Genomic DNA, 18,964 nt, shown 5'->3' with positions numbered 1-18,964 from the left:
GCTACGTACAAGGCTGTGTTTCCGGTCATCTGCGTTACTACTCGTGGGCAACTGATTGACTGCCAAGATTCCAGCGGAGAGCGATACCACGCCATTACAGCATATCAACTGGCCCCTGTGACCTGCCCCACGTGGTCTGCTGCCAGCAAGAAAAGGAGCATCTGTACCCCTTCTACCCTCACTTAGCAGCAGCGGCGAAAACAACTTTCATCGCAGTAATCACATTGCTGCGCTCTTTGCCGCAGGTTTACTTGCATCAGAGCTACGTACCAGGCTGAGCTTCCGGTCATCTACGTAACCACACGTTGACAACTGATTGACTGCCGGGATTCCAGCGGAGAGCGATACCACGTCATAATAGCAAATCAACTGGCCCCTGTGACCGGCCCCACGTGGTCTGCTGCCACCTATAAAAGGAGCATCTGTTCCTCGTCTACCCTCAATTAGCAGGAGCGGCGAAAACAACATTCATCGCACTAATCACTTTGCTGCGCTCTTCGCCGCAGGTTTACTTGCATCAGAGCTACGTACCAGGCTGTGCTTCCTGTCATCTGTGTTACAAGTGGGCAACTGATTAACTGGCGGGGTTCCAGCGGAGAGCGATACCACCTCATTACAGAATATCAACTGGCCCCTGTTACCTGCCCCACGTGGTATGCCGCCAGCGAGAAAAAGAGCATCTGTTCCCCGTCTACCCTCACTTAGCAGCAGCGGCGAAAACAGCTGTCATCATACAAATCACTCTTCTGCGCTCTTTGCTGCAGGTTCACTTGCATCAGAGCTACGTACAAGGCTGTGTTTCCGGTCATCTGCGTTACTACTCGTGGGCAACTGATTGACTGCCAAGATTCCAGCGGAGAGCGATACCACGCCATTACAGCATATCAACTGGCCCCTGTTACCTGCCCCACGTGGTATGCCGCCAGCGAGAAAAAGAGCATCTGTTCCCCGTCTACCCTCACTTAGCAGCAGCGGCGAAAACAACTTTCATCGCACTAATCACTTTTCTGCGCTCTTTGCCGCAGGTTGACTTGCATCAGAGCTACGTACCAGGCTGTGCTTCCGGTCATCTGCGTTACCACACGTGAGCAACTGATTGACTGCTGGGACTCCAGCAGAGAGCGATACCACGTCAATACAGCATATCAACTGGCCCCTGTGACCTACCCCACGTATTCTGCTGCCAGCAAGAAAAGGAGCATCTGTTCCCCGTCTACCCTCACTTAGCAGCAGCTTCGAAAACAGCTTTCATCGCACTAATCACTTTGCTGCGCTCTTTGCCGCAGGTTTACTTGCATCAGAGCTACGTACCAGGCTGTGCTTCCTGTCATCTGCGTTACCACACTTGGGAAACTGATTGACTGCCGGGATTCCAGCGGAGAGCGATACCACGTCTTTACAGCATATCAACTGGCCCCTGTGACCTGCCCCATATGGCCTGCTGCCAGCTAGAAGAGGAGCATCTGTTCCCCGTCTACCCTCACTTGGGAGCAGCGGCGAAAACATCTTTCATCGCACTAATCACTTTGCTGCGCTGTTCGCCGCAGGTATACTTGCGTCAGAGGTACGTACCAGGCTGCGCTTCCGGTCATCTGCGTTTCCACACGTGGGCAACTGATTGACTGCCGGGATTCAGGCGGAGAGCGATACCACGTCCTCACAGCATTTCACCTGGCCCCTGTGACCTGCCCCACGTGGTCTGCTGCCAGCAAGAAAAGGAGCATCTGTACCCCTTCTACCCTCACTTAGCAGCAGCGGCGAAAACAACTTTCATCGCAGTAATCACATTGCTGCGCTCTTTGCCGCAGGTTTACTTGCATCAGAGCTACGTACCAGGCTGAGCTTCCGGTCATCTACGTAACCACACGTTGACAACTGATTGACTGCCGGGATTCCAGCGGAGAGCGATACCACGTCATAATAGCAAATCAACTGGCCCCTGTGACCGGCCCCACGTGGTCTGCTGCCACCTATAAAAGGAGCATCTGTTCCTCGTCTACCCTCAATTAGCAGGAGCGGCGAAAATAACATTCATCGCACTAATCACTTTGCTGCGCTCTTCGCCGCAGGTTTACTTGCATCAGAGCTACGTACCAGGCTGTGCTTCCTGTCATCTGTGTTACAAGTGGGCAACTGATTAACTGGCGGGGTTCCAGCGGAGAGCGATACCACCTCATTACAGAATATCAACTGGCCCCTGTTACCTGCACCACGTGGTCTACTGCCGCCTAAAAAAGGAGCATCTGTTCCCCGTCTACTCTCACTTAGCAGCAGCGGCGAAAACAGCTGTCATCATACAAATCACTTTTCTGCGCTCTTTGCTGCAGGTTCACTTGCATCAGAGCTACGTACAAGGCTGTGTTTCCGGTCATCTGCGTTACTACTCGTGGGCAACTGATTGACTGCCAAGATTCCAGCGGAGAGCGATACCACGCCATTACAGCATATCAACTGGCCCCTGTGACCTGCCCCACGTGGTCTGCTGCCAGCAAGAAAAGGAGCATCTGTACCCCTTCTACCCTCACTTAGCAGCAGCGGCGAAAACAACTTTCATCGCAGTAATCACTTTGCTGCGCTCTTCGCCGCAGGTTTACTTGCATCAGAGCTACGTACCAGGCTGAGCTTCCGGTCATCTACGTAACCACACGTTGACAACTGATTGACTGCCGGGATTCCAGCGGAGAGCGATACCACGTCATTATAGCAAATCAACTGGCCCCTGTGACCGGCCCCACGTGGTCTGCTGCCACCTATAAAAGGAGCATCTGTTCCTCGTCTACCCTCAATTAACAGGAGCGGCGAAAACAACATTCGTCGCACTAATCACTTTGCTGCGCTCTTCGCCGCAGGTTTACTTGCATCAGAGCTACGTACCAGGCTGAGCTTCCGGTCATCTGCGTTAACACGTGGGACTGATTGACTGCCGCGATTCCGGCGGAGAGCGATACCACCTCATTACAGAATATCAACTGGCCCCTGTGACCTGCCCCACGTGGTATGCCGCCAGCGAGAAAAAGAGCATCTGTTCCCCGTCTACCCTCACTTAGCAGCAGCGGCGAAAACAACTTTCATCGCACTAATCACTTTTCTGCGCTCTTTGCCGCAGGTTGACTTGCATCAGAGCTACGTACCGGGCTGTGCTTCCGGTCATCTGCGTTACCACACTTGGGAAACTGATTGACTGCCGGGATTCCAGCGGAGAGCGATACCACGTCTTTACAGCATATCAACTGGCCCCTGTGACCTGCCCCATATGGCCTGCTGCCAGCTAGAAGAGAAGCATCTGTTCCCCGTCTACCCTCACTTGGGAGCAGCGGCGAAAACATCTTTCATCGCACTAATCACTTTGCAGCGCTCTTTGCCGCAGGTTGACTTGCATCAGAGCTACGTACCAGACTCTGGTAACACTTGTTGCGGGGCTAGTTGGTGCATAGTTCTACGTTCAAATGTTAGCGCAAAATATAAGAGACAATCACAAGATCACTTAGCAGCAGCGGCGAAAACAGCTTTCATCGCACTAATCACTTTGCTGCGCTGTTCGCCGCAGGTATACTTGCGTCAGAGGTACGTACCAGGCTGCGCTTCCGGTCATCTGCCTTTCCACACGTGGGCAACTGATTGACTGCCGGGATTCAGGCGGAGAGCGATACCACGTCATCACAGCATTTCACCTGGCCCCTCTAACCTGCACCACGTGGTCTACTGCCGCCTAAAAAAGGAGCATCTGTTCCCCGTCTACTCTCACTTAGCAGCAGCGGCGAAAACAGCTGTCATCATACAAATCACTCTTCTGCGCTCTTTGCTGCAGGTTCACTTGCATCAGAGCTACGTACAAGGCTGTGTTTCCGGTCATCTGCGTTACTACTCGTGGGCAACTGATTGACTGCCAAGATTCCAGCGGAGAGCGATACCACGCCATTACAGCATATCAACTGGCCCCTGTGACCTGCCCCACGTGGTCTGCTGCCAGCAAGAAAAGGAGCATCTGTACCCCGTCTACTCTCACTTAGCAGCAGCGGCGAAAACAGCTGTCGTCGCACAAATCACTCTGCGCTCTTTGCCGCAGGTTTACTTGCATCAGAGCTACGTACCAGGCTGAGCTTCCGGTCATCTGTGTTACAAGTGGGCAACTGATTAACTGGCGGGATTCCAGCGGAGAGCGATACCACGTCATAATAGCAAATCAACTGGCCCCTGTGACCGGCCCCACGTGGTCTGCTGCCACCTATAAAAGGAGCATCTGTTCCTCGTCTACCCTCAATTAGCAGGAGCGGCGAAAACAACATTCATCGCACTAATCACTTTGCTGCGCTCTTCGCCGCAGGTTTACTTGCATCAGAGCTACGTACCAGGCTGTGCTTCCTGTCATCTGTGTTACAAGTGGGCAACTGATTAACTGGCGGGGTTCCAGCGGAGAGCGATACCACCTCATTACAGAATATCAACTGGCCCCTGTTACCTGCCCCACGTGGTATGCCGCCAGCGAGAAAAAGAGCATCTGTTCCCCGTCTACCCTCACTTAGCAGCAGCGGCGAAAACAACTTTCATCGCACTAATCACTTTTCTGCGCTCTTTGCCGCAGGTTGACTTGCATCAGAGCTACGTACCAGGCTGTGCTTCCGGTCATCTGCGTTACCACACGTGAGCAACTGATTGACTGCTGGGACTCCAGCAGAGAGCGATACCACGTCAATACAGCATATCAACTGGCCCCTGTGACCTACCCCACGTATTCTGCTGCCAGCAAGAAAAGGAGCATCTGTTCCCCGTCTACCCTCACTTAGCAGCAGCTTCGAAAACAGCTTTCATCGCACTAATCACTTTGCTGCGCTCTTCGCCGAGGTTTACTTGCATCAGAGCTACGTAACAGGCTGTGCTTCCTGCCATCTGTGTTACAAGTGGGCAACTGATTGACTGGCGGGGTTCCAGCGGAGAGCGATACCACGTCATTACCGCATTTCACCTGGCCCCTCTGACCTGCAACACATCGTCTGCCGGCTAGAAAAGCAGCATCTGTTCATTTCATTTCATTTCATTTTCATTTTATTACCTTAAAGACCCCTCGCGGGGTATTACATAAGGGGTGGGATTAGCAGAAAAAGGCACAAAACAATGCCATTAGTGATCATGAACAAAAAATGTTGTTTAGATTGTTTGCAAATGATGAAGGACAGGTGATGTCGACGATGTGCTGGGGAAGGCCGTTCCAATCCTTAGCTGCACGTGGGAAGAAGGAGGCTGAAAAAGTAACAGTTCGGGCACGTGGGCGAAAAACTTGAAGCGTGTGGCTAGTGCGATGAGAAATGTATGATGCTGGCGTGATGTAAGGGGCACGGTTAAGTGATGAGTAAAAGAACTTGTGGTACAGTGATAGCGTGGCTATGCGACGACGAACGGAAAGAGGCGATAGTGCTGATTTGGTTTTTAAGGCTGAAACACTGACGTCGTAGGAATAAGAAGAATGAATGAACCTTGTAGCGCGGTTTTGAACGGCTTCTAGATCGTTTACGAGGTTAATATGATGCGGGTCCCATATGGCGGATGCATATGGGACCCGTCAACTCTCACTTAGCAGCAGCGAGAACAGCTTTCATCGCACTAATCACTTTGCTGCGCTTTTCGCCGCAGGTATACTTGCGTCAGAGGTACGTACCAGGCTGCGCTTCCGGTCATCTGCGTTTCCACACGTGGGCAACTGATTGACTGCCGGGATTCAGGCGGAGAGCGATACCACGTAATCACTGCATTTCACCTGGCCCCTCTAACCTGCACCACGTGGTCTACTGCCGCCTAAAAAAGGAGCATCTGTTCCCCGTCTACTCTCACTTAGCAGCAGCGGCGAAAACAGCTGTCATCATACAAATCACTTTTCTGCGCTCTTTGCTGCAGGTTCACTTGCATCAGAGCTACGTACAAGGCTGTGTTTCCGGTCATCTGCGTTACTACTCGTGGGCAACTGATTGACTGCCGAGAGCGATACCACGTCATTACAGCATATCAACTGGCCCCTGTGACCTGCCCTACGTGGTCTGCTGCCAGCAAGAAAAGGAGCATCTGTACCCCGTCTACCCTCACTTAGCAGCAGCGGCGAAAACAACTTTCATCGCACTAATCACATTGCTGCGCTCTTTGCCGCAGGTTTACTTGCATCAGAGCTACGTACCAGGCTGAGCTTCCGGTCATCTACGTAACCACACGTTGACAACTGATTGACTGCCGGGATTCCAGCGGAGAGCGATACCACGTCATTATAGCATATCAACTGGCCCCTGTGACCTGCCCCACGTGGTCTGCTGCCACCTAGAAAAGGAGCATCTGTTCCTCGTCTACCCTCAATTAGCAGGAGCGGCGAAAACAACTTTCATCGCACTAATCACTTTGCTGCGCTCTTCGCCGCAGGTTTACTTGCATCAGAGCTACGTACCAGGCTGTGCTTCCTGTCATCTGTGTTACCACAAGTGGGCAAATGATTGACTGCCGGAATTCCAGCGGAGAGCGATACCACCTCATTACAGCATATCAAATGGCCCCTGTGACCTGCCCCACGTGGTCTTCTGCCAGCTAGAAAAGGAGCATCTGTTCCCCGTCTGCCCTCACTTGGCAGCAGCGGCAAAAACAGCTTTCATCGCAATAATCACTTTGCTGCCCTCTTCGCCGAGGTTTACTTGCATCAGAGCTACGTACCAGGCTGTGCTTCCTGTCATCTGTGTTACAAGTGGGCAACTGATTAACTGGCGGGGTTCCAGCGGAGAGCGATACCACGTCATTACACCATATCAACTGGCCCCTCTGACCTGCACCTCGCGGTGTACTGCCGGCTAGAAAAGGAGCATCTGTTCCCCGTCTACTCTCACTTAGCAGCAGCGGCGAAAACAACTTTCATCGCACAAATCACTTTTCTGCGCTCTTTGCCGCAGGTTTACTTGCATCAGAGCTACGTACCAGGCTGAGCTTCCGGTCATCTACGTAACCACACGTTGACAACTGATTGACAGCCGGGATTCCAGCGGAGAGCGATACCACGTAATATAGCATATCAACTGGCTCCTCTGATCGGCACCACGTGGTCTAATGCCGGCTAGAAAAAGAGCATCTGTTCCCCGTCTCTATCACTTAGCAGCGGAGGCGAAAACACCTTTCATCGCACTAATCACTCTCCTGCGTTCTTTGACGCAGGTTTAATTGCATCAGAGCTACGTACCAAGCTGCACTTCCGGTCATCTGCGTTAACACGTGGGCAACTGATTGACTGCCGGGATTCCAGCTGAGAGCGATACCACGTCATTACAGCATATCAACTGGCCCCTGTGACCTGCCCCACGTGGCCTGCTGCCAGCTACAAAAGGAGCATCTGTTCCCCGTCTACCCTCACTTAGCAGCAGCTTCGAAAACAGCTTTCATCGCACTAATCACTTTGCTGCGCTCTTTGGCGCAGGTTTACTTGCATCAGAGCTACGTACCGGGCTGTGCTTCCTGTCATCTGCGTTACCACACTTGGGAAACTGATTGACTGCCGGGATTCCAGCGGAGAGCGATACCACGTCTTTACAGCATATCAACTGGCCCCTGTGACCTGCCCCATATGGCCTGCTGCCAGCTAGAAGAGGAGCATCTGTTCCCCGTCTACTCTCACTTAGCAGCAGCGGCGAAAACAGCTGTCATCATACAAATCACTTTTCTGCGCTCTTTGCTGCAGGTTCACTTGCATCAGAGCTACGTACAAGGCTGTGTTTCCGGTCATCTGCGTTACTACTCGTGGGCAACTGATTGACTGCCAAGATTCCAGCGGAGAGCGATACCACGCCATTACAGCATATCAACTGGCCCCTGTGACCTGCCCCACGTGGTCTGCTGCCAGCAAGAAAAGGAGCATCTGTACCCCTTCTACCCTCACTTAGCAGCAGCGGCGAAAAAAACCTTCATCGCAGTAATCACTTTGCTGCGCTCTTCGCCGCAGGTTTACTTGCATCAGAGCTACGTACCAGGCTGAGCTTCCGGTCATCTAGGTAACCACACGTTGACAACTGATTGACTGCCGGGATTCCAGCGGAGAGCGATACCACGTCATTATAGCAAATCAACTGGCCCCTGTGACCGGCCCCACGTGGTCTGCTGCCACCTATAAAAGGAGCATCTGTTCCTCGTCTACCCTCAATTAGCAGGAGCGGCGAAAACAACATTCATCGCACTAATCACTTTGCTGCGCTCTTCGCCGCAGGTTTACTTGCATCAGAGCTACGTACCAGGCTGTGCTTCCTGTCATCTGTGTTACAAGTGGGCAACTGATTAAGTGGTGGGGTTCCAGCGGAGAGCGATACCACGTCATTACACCATATCAACTGGCCCCTCTCACCTGCACCACGTGGTCTACTGCCGGCTAGAAAAGGAGCATCTGTTCCCCGTCTACTCTCACTTAGCAGCAGCGGCGAAAACAGCTGTCATCGCACAAATCACTCTGCGCTCTTTGCCGCGGGTTTACTTGCATCAGAGCTACGTACCAGGCTGAGCTTCCGGTCATCTACGTAACCACACGTTGACAACTGATTGACAGCCGGGATTCCAGCGGAGAGCGATACCACGTAATATAGCATATCAACTGGCTCCTCTGATCGGCACCACGTGGTCTAATGCCGGCTAGAAAAGGAGCATGTGTTCCCCGTCTACTATCACTTAGCAGCGGAGGCGAAAACACCTTTCATCGCACTAATCACTTTCCTGCGTTCTTTGCCGCAGGTTTAATTGCATCAGAGCTACGTACCAGGCTGTGCTTCCTGTCATCTGCGTTTCCACACTTGGGAAACTGATTGACTGCCGGGATTCCTGCGGAGAGCGATAGCACGTCATTACAGCATATCGACTGGCCCCTGTGACCTGCCCCACCTGATCTGCTACCAGCAAGAAAAGGAGCATCTGTTCCCCGTCTACCCTCATTTAGCAGCAGCGACGAAAACAACTTTCATCGCACTAATCACTTTTCTGCGCTCTTTGCCGCAGGTTGACTTGCATCAGAGCTACGTACCAGGCTGTGCTTCCGGTCATCTGCGTTACCACACGTGAGCAACTGATTGACTGCTGGAACTCCAGCAGAGAGCGATACCACGTCAATACAGCATATCAACTGGCCCCTATGACCTACCCCACGTAATCTGCTGCCAGCAAGAAAAGGAGCATCTGTTCCCCGTCTACCCTCACTTAGCAGCAGCTTCGAAAACAGCTTTCATCGCACTAATCACTTTGCGGCGCTCTTTGCCGCAGGTTTACTTGCATCAGAGCTACGTACCAGGCTCTGCTTCCTGTCATCTGCGTTACCACACTTGGGAAACTGATTGGCTGCCGGGATTCCAGCGGAGAGCGATACCACGTCATTATAGCATATCAACTGGCCCCTGTGGCCTGCCCCACGTGGTCTGCTGCCACCTAGAAAAGGAGCATCTGTTCCTCGTCTACCCTCAATTAGCATGAGCGGCGAAAACAACTTTCTTCGCACTAATCACTTTGCTGCGCTCTTCGCCGCAGGTTTACTTGCATCAGAGCTACGTACCAGGCTGTGCTTCCTGTCATCTGTGTTACCACAAGTGGGCAACTGATTGACTGCCGGAATTCCAGCGGAGAGCGATACCACCTCATTACAGCATATCAAATGGCCCCTGTGACCTGCCCCACGTGGTCTTCTGCCAGCTAGAAAAGGAGCATCTGTTCCCCGTCTGCCCTCACTTGGCAGCAGCGGCAAAAACAGCTTTCATCGCAATAATCACTTTGCTGCCCTCTTTGCCGCAGGTTTACTTGCATCAGAGCTACGTACCAGGCTGAGCTTCCGGTCATCTACGTAACCACACGTTGACAACTGATTGACTGCCGGGATTCCAGCGGAGAGCGATACCACGTCTTTACAGCATATCAACTGGCCCCTGTGACCTGCCCCATATGGCCTGCTGCCAGCTAGAAGAGGAGCATCTGTTCCCCGTCTACCCTCACTTGGGAGCAGCGGCGAAAACAGCTTTCATCACACTAATCACTATTCTGCGCTCTTTGCCGCAGGTTGACTTGCATTAGAGCTACGTACCAGGCTGTGATTCCTGTCATCTGCGTTACCACACGTGGGCAACTGATTGACTGCCGGGATTCCAGCGAGGAGCGATACCACGTCATTACAGCATATCAACTGCCCCCTCTGACCTGCACCACGTGGTCTGCTGCCGGCTAGAAAAAGGGAATATGTTCCCCGTCTACCCTCACTTAGCAGCAGCAGCGAGAACAGCTTTCATCACACTAATCACTTTGCTGCGCTGTTCGCCGCATGTTTACTTGCATCAGAGCTACGTAGCAGGCTGTACTTCCGGTCATCTGCGTGTTACCACACGTAGGCATCTGACTGACTGCCGGGATTCCAGCGGAGAGCGATACGACGTCATCACAGCATTTCCCCTGTCCCCTCTGACCTGCACCACATGGTCTACCGGCTACAAAACGAGCATCTGTTCCCCGTCAGCTCTCACTTAGCAGCAGCAACAAGGAGAGCTTTCATCGCACTAATCACTTCGCTGCGCTCTTTGCCGCAGGTTTACTTGCATCACAGCTACGTACCAGGCTGTCCTTCCGGTCATCTGCGTTACCACACGTAGGCAACTGACTGACTGCCGTGATTCCAGCGGAGAGCGATACCACGTCATTACAGTATATCAACTGGCACCTGCGACCTGCCCCACGCGGTCTGCTGCCACCTAGAAAAGGAGCATCTGTTCCGCGTCTACCCTCAATTAGCATGAGCGGCGAAAACAACTTTCATCGCACTAATCACTTTGCTGCGCTCTTCGCCGCAGGTTTACTTGCATCAGAGCTACGTACCAGGCTGTGCTTCCTGTCATCTGTGTTACCACAAGTGGGCAACTGATTGACTGCCGGAATTCCAGCGGAGAGCGATACCACCTCATTACAGCATATCAAATGGCCCCTGTGACCTGCCCCACGTGGTCTTCTGCCAGCTAGAAAAGGAGCATCTGTTCCCCGTCTGCCCTCACTTGGCAGCAGCGGCAAAAACAGCTTTCATCGCAATAATCACTTTGCTGCCCTCTTTGCCGCAGGTTTACTTGCATCAGAGCTACGTACCAGGCTGAGCTTCCGGTCATCTACGTAACCACACGTTGACAACTGATTGACAGCCGGGATTCCAGCGGAGAGCGATACCACGTAATATAGCATATCAACTGGCTCCTCTGATCGGCACCACGTGGTCTAATGCCGGCTAGAAAAAGAGCATCTGTTCCCCGTCTCTATCACTTAGCAGCGGAGGCGAAAACACCTTTCATCGCACTAATCACTCTCCTGCGTTCTTTGACGCAGGTTTAATTGCATCAGAGCTACGTACCAAGCTGCACTTCCGGTCATCTGCGTTAACACGTGGGCAACTGATTGACTGCCGGGATTCCAGCTGAGAGCGATACCACGTCATTACAGCATATCAACTGGCCCCTGTGACCTGCCCCACGTGGCCTGCTGCCAGCTACAAAAGGAGCATCTGTTCCCCGTCTACCCTCACTTAGCAGCAGCTTCAAAAACAGCTTTCATCGCACTAATCGCTTTGCTGTGCTCTTTGCCGCAGGTTTACTTGCATCAGAGCTACGTACCAGGCTATGCTTCCTGTCATCTGCGTTTCCACACTTGGGAAACTGACTGCCGCGATTCCAGCGGATAGCGATACCACGTCATTACAGCATATCAACTGGCCCCTGTGACCTGTCCCACGTAATCTGCTGCCAGCAAGAAAAGGAGCATCTGTTCCCCGTCTACCCTCACTTAGCAGCAGCTTCGAAAACAGCTTTCATCGCACTTATCATTTTGCTGCGCTGTTCGCCACAGGTTTACTTGCATGAGAGCTACGTACATGGCTGCGCTTCCGGTCATCTGCGTTAACACGTGGGCAACTGATTGACTGCCGCGATTCCGGCGGAGAGCGATACTACCTCATTACAGAATATCAACTGGCCCCTGTGACCTGCCCCACGTGGTATGCCGCCAGCTAGAAAAAGAGCATCTGTTCCCCGTCTACCCTCAATTAGCAGCAGCAGCGCAAACACCTTTCATCGTACCAATCACTTTGCTGCGCTCTTTGAAGCAGGTTTTCTTGCATCAGAGCTGTATCAGATAGCAGCTTATCAGCCCGAGAACGGCGGGCCGCATCTTTCCCTCTCTCGTTCCCCTTCCCCTCTTTCGTTTCGTGGCCTTTAAAAAGGAGAGGAATAAACTGCCGAGAGGCTTTTTTCTTCGTCGGCACAGCACCTTGCTGCAATGTGTGCCTATTCCCTTTAGACGTACGATACATGGTGTCAGAAGTGCCGAAGCCCCGCCGATATGGATATTGTCAAGCCTCCAGAGCCGCTACAGTTTCCGGAAACCTACGAAGAAACTGGCACACGTTCAAGCAAGAACTGGAGCTTTTCTTCACGGCTACGCCCACTACACCGCCCAGATCGGAAGCCGCCAAGACGGCAATCCTTCTCAGCGCCGCGGGTGAAGAGGCTCTCGACGTCTATAACAACTTCTCCTTCGAAGCAGGTGAGAGCAAGGAAGACTACCAGACAGTGCTGCGCAAGTTTGAGGCGTACTGTGTGGATGAAGGAAACGAAGTTTACGAAAGACACGTTTTCCGCCTCCGCGTGCAGGATGAAGGAAAGCCTTTTGAGCAATATCTGCGGCAGTTAAAGACACAGGCGAAGCTATGCAATTTCGGCACGCTCGAAGAATCTATGATAAGAGATCAGGTTGTTTTCGGCACTAACAATCCGAAGATAAGAGAGAAAATGCTACGAGAAAAGGACCTAACCTTACAGAAGGCGGAGCAGATGTGCAAAGCGGCCGAGGTCTCGGCGCGGCAAAATGCTGCTTGGTCGAATGACACCCTACAAGTAGACTACGCCCACAAACGGGAGCATGACCGGAAACCTTTTCGATGTCGACAATGCAACAGGGCTCATGCGCAAGGAGACTGCCCGGCGTATGGAAAGATATGTTATGCTTGCAAGAAGCCGAATCATTTTGCGGTATGCTGCAGGCGCCGCCAGAGCAGACAGGTAGATGAAGTAAAAGAAGATAAGATGGAGGACGGGTTCGATATTTTAGATATCGGAGTGTGCGGAATCAGCGGCGGGGCCGGTGCAGACTGGACGGTCGGCGGAAACATACGCGGCAAAGAAATTATATTCAAAGTTGACACAGGCTCACAAGAAAACATAGTTCCTGTAACTCTTTACCGTCGTTTGAAAAACACCGCGAGCCTCCAGAAAAGCACTGCAGTGCTGAAGGCGTACAACGGCAGTGCTATCAAGCATGTCAGAGTGGATAGAGAGATCCTTGTTCTCAACGGTGTGGCACACGTTGTGACCTTCTTCGTGGTCAAGAAGGGTCGGCAGGCCATACTAGGGCTGCAGACATGTCAGCAGTTTGGGCTAGGGCCCGAAGCTGTGGATTCGGTGGAATGGAATGAGACAGCACCGGAGAAAGCCTTTCCAGACTTGTTCCAGGGTACGGGGTGTGTTGGACGGCAGTACCGGATGGTCCTGCGGGCGGATGCTGTCCCAGTAGTGCATCCAGCACGAAGAGTACCTTTGGCCCTCCGGGACCCTCTTCGACAAGACCTGGAGCGCATGGAAAAGGCTGCCATTATCAAAAAGGTGGATGAGCCCACAGAATGGGTAAGCCCTTGGTGATAGCGCGTAAGAAAGATGGAGCGCTTCGTGTCTGCATGGATCCAAGGGAAATCAACAAGAACATCAAACGCGAGCACTATCCAATGCCAACAAGGGAAGAGATTGAGGCAGAGCTTTCGGGTGCAAAGTTTTTTTCCTGGCTAGACGCAAATGCAGGTTTCCATCAAATCCCATTAGAGTAAGCTACATCGCGGGTGTGTACTTTTGCGACACCATTTGGGTGTTACCGATTTTTGCGTCTTCCTTTTGGAATCTCATCAGCGAGCGAAGTTTTCCAGAAAACGCTAACTGAAATCTTCGAGGGACTGGAAGGCGTCCGCATATACATTGATGATATTCTAGTGTGGGGTGACAGTAAGAAGCAGCATAACGAGCGCCTCCAGGCCGTGCTAACGCGGGCAGCACAGGCGGGCTTGACGTTTAACAGGCAGAAATGCGTGTTTGGGTTGAAAGAAATTGCGTTCTTGGGCGACGTAATAGGTGAGCAAGGCGTTCGCCCCGGTCGCAACTTAGTTGAAAGCGTCCTTTCGCTGCCGGCGCCGCAAGATAGGCATTCAGTGCGCAGAATGATGGGCGTTGTTAACTACTTTCGCAAGTACGTCCCGTCACTGAGTGATAAGACAGTCTTACTGCGCACACTCTTAAAAGAAAACGTCATGTTTGAATGGACGGCGGCGCATCAGCGTGAATGGAGAGAAATTTGCGACGCACTGACAAACCCTCCTATACTGGCGCTTTTTGATGAAGCAAAGGAAACCAAGATCACTGCGGACGCTTCGGGGAATGGTTTGGGCGCTGCACTACTGCAGCGATATGGCAGTGACTGGCGACCAGTGTCGTACGCATCAAGGACCCTAACAGATAGCGAAACCCGCTATTCGCAAATTGAAAAGGAAACGCTTGCGGTAGTGTTCGCATGCGAAAAGTTCCATCATTTTGTTTATGGCCGCAGGCTACTGATCGAAACTGACCATAAGCCCTTGCTTGCAATTTCCCAAAAGAACATTGCAGACATGCCTCCGCGATTGCAGCGTTTTTTTATTAGGCTGCTACAATATGATTATACGTTGCAGTTCGTTCCTGGCAAAGACTTGCTGCTGGCGGACATGTTGTCACGTGCACCGGTGCCAACGCAGGCGTCGAGTGCCTCATCGGAAGCAGACTGCGACATCCATGCCGTACAGGTCGTCTCCAGCATCGTAAGCACGCCAATGAAAGAGCGTCTGGAAAAGGAAATCAGGGATGACCCGTACTTAAGCGAGGTGAGACAGCGAATTTCACAAGGGGCTGCCATGGACGGTGAACTGAAACCGTTTGCCAGAGAGCTGTCTGTGGTAGAAGGAATACTGCTCAAGGGCTCTAAAGTTGTCTTACCTAAATCTATGAGAGCAGAAATTCTTCAGAGGATTCACGAGGGGCACCTTGGACTAAATAAATGCAAAGCCAGCGCGCGGAGATTGGTATTCTGGCCTGCGCTAAACAGTGCCATTGACGAGTTCGTGCGAGTGTGCAGTACTTGCCAAAAGTATGCGTACAACCAGCAGAGGGAATCCTTGCTCATGCAGCCCACCCCGGATAGGCCATGGTACCGCGTAGGAATTGACCTCTGCCAGTTTGGGGGAGCCGCTTATGTCGTAGTGTACGATGCCCACTCAAATTTCCCTGAAGTAGAGAAGCTAAGAGGCACAGCGGCAAAAGAGGTCATAGTCAAGATATCGGCCATTTTCTCACGGTACGGCATCCCGGTGCAAGTGTGGACTGACAACGGGCCCCAGTTTTCATCGCGAGAATTTCGTTTGTTTGCGCAGAAGTACGACTTCCAGCACATCACATCGAGTCCAGAATTCCCAAGGTCAAATGGGCTTGCGGAAAAGGGGGTTCAGATAATTAAGCGCATCCATAAGAAGACGAATGAGTCACGCGGTGACTTTTGGTTGAGTCTCTTAGCCTATCGTTCTTCTCCCTTAGAAGATGGCCGCTCTCCGGGCGAACTGCTGCAAGGCCGACGCCTCCGCACTTCCCTGCCTGAATACAACGAGGATTCCAGTGTCCCAGTGCGAAAGCATTGCCAATCTTCGAGGGGAAAGGTATGCCACCTCTCAAAGAGGGCAGTTCAGTTCGTGTGCACGGCGACAACTGGTCACGCACAGCAACAGTAATCGAGAAAGCAGCACCGAGGTCGTACGTGGTGAAGACTGAGAACCAGCGGCTCTTGAGGAGAAACAGGCAACACTTGCTGCACATTCCCGGAGGCGATGAAAGTATGCACAGAGATCAGGACGTCGACAGCCTGGGAAAACAGTGTCTCAGCGACAAAGACCAGGATATCGACCGCCCGGGAGGACACGCACATACAGACCGACAAAACATGGTGCATCCGACGCACGCGGCTCAGGAGACAGGCCGGGACGTCGACATCTCGCAAGAACAATCTCCACGGCACAGACAGAACATCGAAGATCCAAAAGCAGCTACGCATGAAAACGATCTCACCTCGTCAGGTCCGCGGAAATCAACCAGGCAACGTGCGGAACCTCGACGACTTCACTATGACTGCAGTTTCCGCCAAATATCGTAGTTTGTCTTTTTGTTTTTTTTTTGTTTTTTATACAGAAGAGAAAATGTATCAGATAGCAGCTTATCAGCCAGAGAACGGCGGGCCGCATCTTTCCCTCCCTCGTTCCCCTTCCCCTCTTTCGTTTCGTGGCCTTTAAAAAGGAGAGGAATAAACTGCCGAGAGGCTTTTTCTTCGTCGGCACAGCACCTTGCTGCAATGTGTGCCTATTCCCTTTAGACGTACGATACAAGAGCTACATACAAGGCTGTGCTTCCTGTCATCTGCGTTACCCCACGTGGGCAACTGACTGACTGCCAGTATTTCAGCGGAGAGCGATAGCACGTCATTACAGCATATCGACTGGCCCCTGTGACCTGCCCCACCTGATCTGCTACCAGCAAGAAAAGGAGCATCTGTTCCCCGTCTACCCTCACTTAGCAGCAGCGGCGAAAACAACTTTCATCGCAATAATCACTTTTCTGCGCTCTTTGCCGCAGGTTGACTTGCATCAGAGCTACGTACCAGGCTGTGCTTCCGGTCATCTGCGTTACCACATGTGAGCAACTGATTGACTGCCGGGACTCCAGCAGAGAGCGATACCACGTGATTACAGCATATCAACTGGCCCTTGTGACCTACCCCACGTAATCTGCTGCCAGCAAGAAAAGGAGCATCTGTTCCCCGTCTACCCTCACTTAGCAGCAGCTTCTAAACAGCTTTCATCGCACTAATCACTTTGCTGCGCTGTTCGCCGCAGGTATACTTGTATCAGAGCTACGTACCAGGCTGCGCTTCCGGTCATCTGCGTTTCCACACGTGGGCAACTGATTGACTGCCGGGATTCAGGCGGAGAGCGATACCACGTCATCACAGCATTTCACCTGGCCCCTCTAACCTGCACCACGTGGTCTACTGCCGCCTAAAAAAAGGAGCATCTGTTCCCCATCTACTCTCACTTAGCAGCAGCGGCGAAAACAGCTGTCATCATACAAATCACTTTTCTGCGCTCTTTGCTGCAAGTTTACTTGCATCAGAGCTACGTACAAGGCTGTGTTTCCGGTCATCTGCGTTACTACTCGTGGGCAACTGATTGACTGCCGAGATTCCAGCGGAGAGCGATACCACGTCATTACAGCATATCAACTGGCCCCTGTGACCTGCCCCACGTGGTCTCTCGCCAGCTAGAAAAAGAGCATCTGTTCCCCGTCTACCCTCACTTAGCAGCAGCAGCGAAAACAGCTTTCATCGTACTGATCGCTTTGCTGCGCTGTTTGCCGCAGGTTCAATTGAATCAGTGCTATGTACCAGGCTATGCTTCCGGTCATCTGCGTTACCACACGTGGGTAACTGACTGACTGCCGGTATTTCAGCGGAGAGAGATACCACGTCATTTCAGCATATCGACTGGCCCCAGTGGCCTGCCCCACCTGATCTGCTGCCAGCAAGAAAAGGAGCATCTGTTCCCCGTCTACTCTCACTTAGCAGCAGCGGCGAAAACAACTTTCATCGCACTAATCACATTGCTGCGCTCTTTGCCGCAGGTTTACTTTCATCAGAGCTATGTACCAGGCTGAGCTTCCGGTCATCTACGTAACCACACGTTGACAACTGATTGACTGCCAGGATTTTCGCGGAGAGCGATACCACGTCATTATAGCATATCAACTGGCCCCTGTGACCTGCCCCACGTGGTCTGCTGCCACCTAGAAAAGGATCATCTGTTCCTCGTCTACCCTCAATTAGCAGGAGCAGCGAAAACAACTTTCATCGCACTAATCACTTTGCTGCGCTCTTCGCCGAAGGTTTACTTGCATCAGAGCTACGTACCAGGCTGTGCTTCCTGTCATCTGTGTTACCACAAGTGGGCAACTGATTGACTGCCGGGACTCCAGCGGAGAGCGATGCCACGTCATTACAGCATATCAACTGGCCCCTGTGACCTGCCCCACGTAATCTGCTGCCAGCGAGAAAAGGAGAATCTGTTCCCCGTCTACCCTCACTTAGCAGCAGCTTCGAAAACAGCTTTCATCGCACTAATCACTTTGCTGCGCTCTTTGCCGCAGGTTTACTTGCATCAGAGCTACGTACCAGGCTGAGCTTCCTGTCATCTGCGTTTCCACACTTGGGAAACTGATTGACTGCCGGAATTCCAGCGGAGAGCGATACCACGTCATTACAGCATATCAAATGGCCCCTGTGACCTGCCCCACGTGGTCTACTGCCGGCTAGAAAAGGAGCATCTGTTCCCCGTCTACCCTCACTTAGCAGCAGCTTCGAAAACACCTTTAATCGCACTAATCACTTTCCTGCGTTCTTTGCCGCAGGTTTAATTGCATCAGAGCTACGTACCAGGCTGTGCTTCCTGTCATCTGCGTTTCCACACTTGGGAAACTGATTGACTGCCGGGATTCCAGCGGAGAGCGATACCACGTCATTACAGCATATCAACTGGCCCCTGTTACCTGTCCCACGTGGCCTGCTGCCAGCTAGAAAAGGAGCATCTGGTCCCCGTCTGCCCTCACTTAGCAGGAGCGGCGAAAAAAAACTTTCATCGCACTAATCACTTTGCTGCGCTGTTCCCCGCAGGTTTACTTGCATCAGAGCTACGTACCAGGCTGCGCTTCCGGTCATCTGCGTTAACACATAGGCAACTGATTGACTGCCGGGATTCCGGCGGAGAGCGATACCACCTCATTACAGAATA

At 52.3% G+C, this 18,964-nt stretch overlaps 1 protein-coding gene across 1 annotated transcript in view; it reads left to right on the top strand.

Annotated features, from left to right (window-relative positions):
- LOC144112058 (uncharacterized) overlaps positions 1–18,964 on the top strand; it is an 89,304-nt gene that overhangs the window by 32,462 nt on the left and 37,878 nt on the right. The window contains exons 4-7 of the mRNA XM_077645136.1: positions 12,467–12,552; positions 13,291–13,688; positions 14,777–14,965; positions 15,672–15,790. Coding sequence (XP_077501262.1) covers positions 12,467–12,552; positions 13,291–13,688; positions 14,777–14,965; positions 15,672–15,790 — 792 coding nt within the window. The remainder of the gene's footprint in view (positions 1–12,466; positions 12,553–13,290; positions 13,689–14,776; positions 14,966–15,671; positions 15,791–18,964) is intronic.

Source organism: Amblyomma americanum, unplaced genomic scaffold, assembly GCF_052857255.1.
Source record: "Amblyomma americanum isolate KBUSLIRL-KWMA unplaced genomic scaffold, ASM5285725v1 scaffold_40, whole genome shotgun sequence".
NCBI classification, from domain to species: domain Eukaryota; kingdom Metazoa; phylum Arthropoda; class Arachnida; order Ixodida; family Ixodidae; genus Amblyomma; species Amblyomma americanum.
Note: the sequence above shows the minus strand (reverse complement) of the source record. Positions and strands in the feature narration are given on the sequence as shown.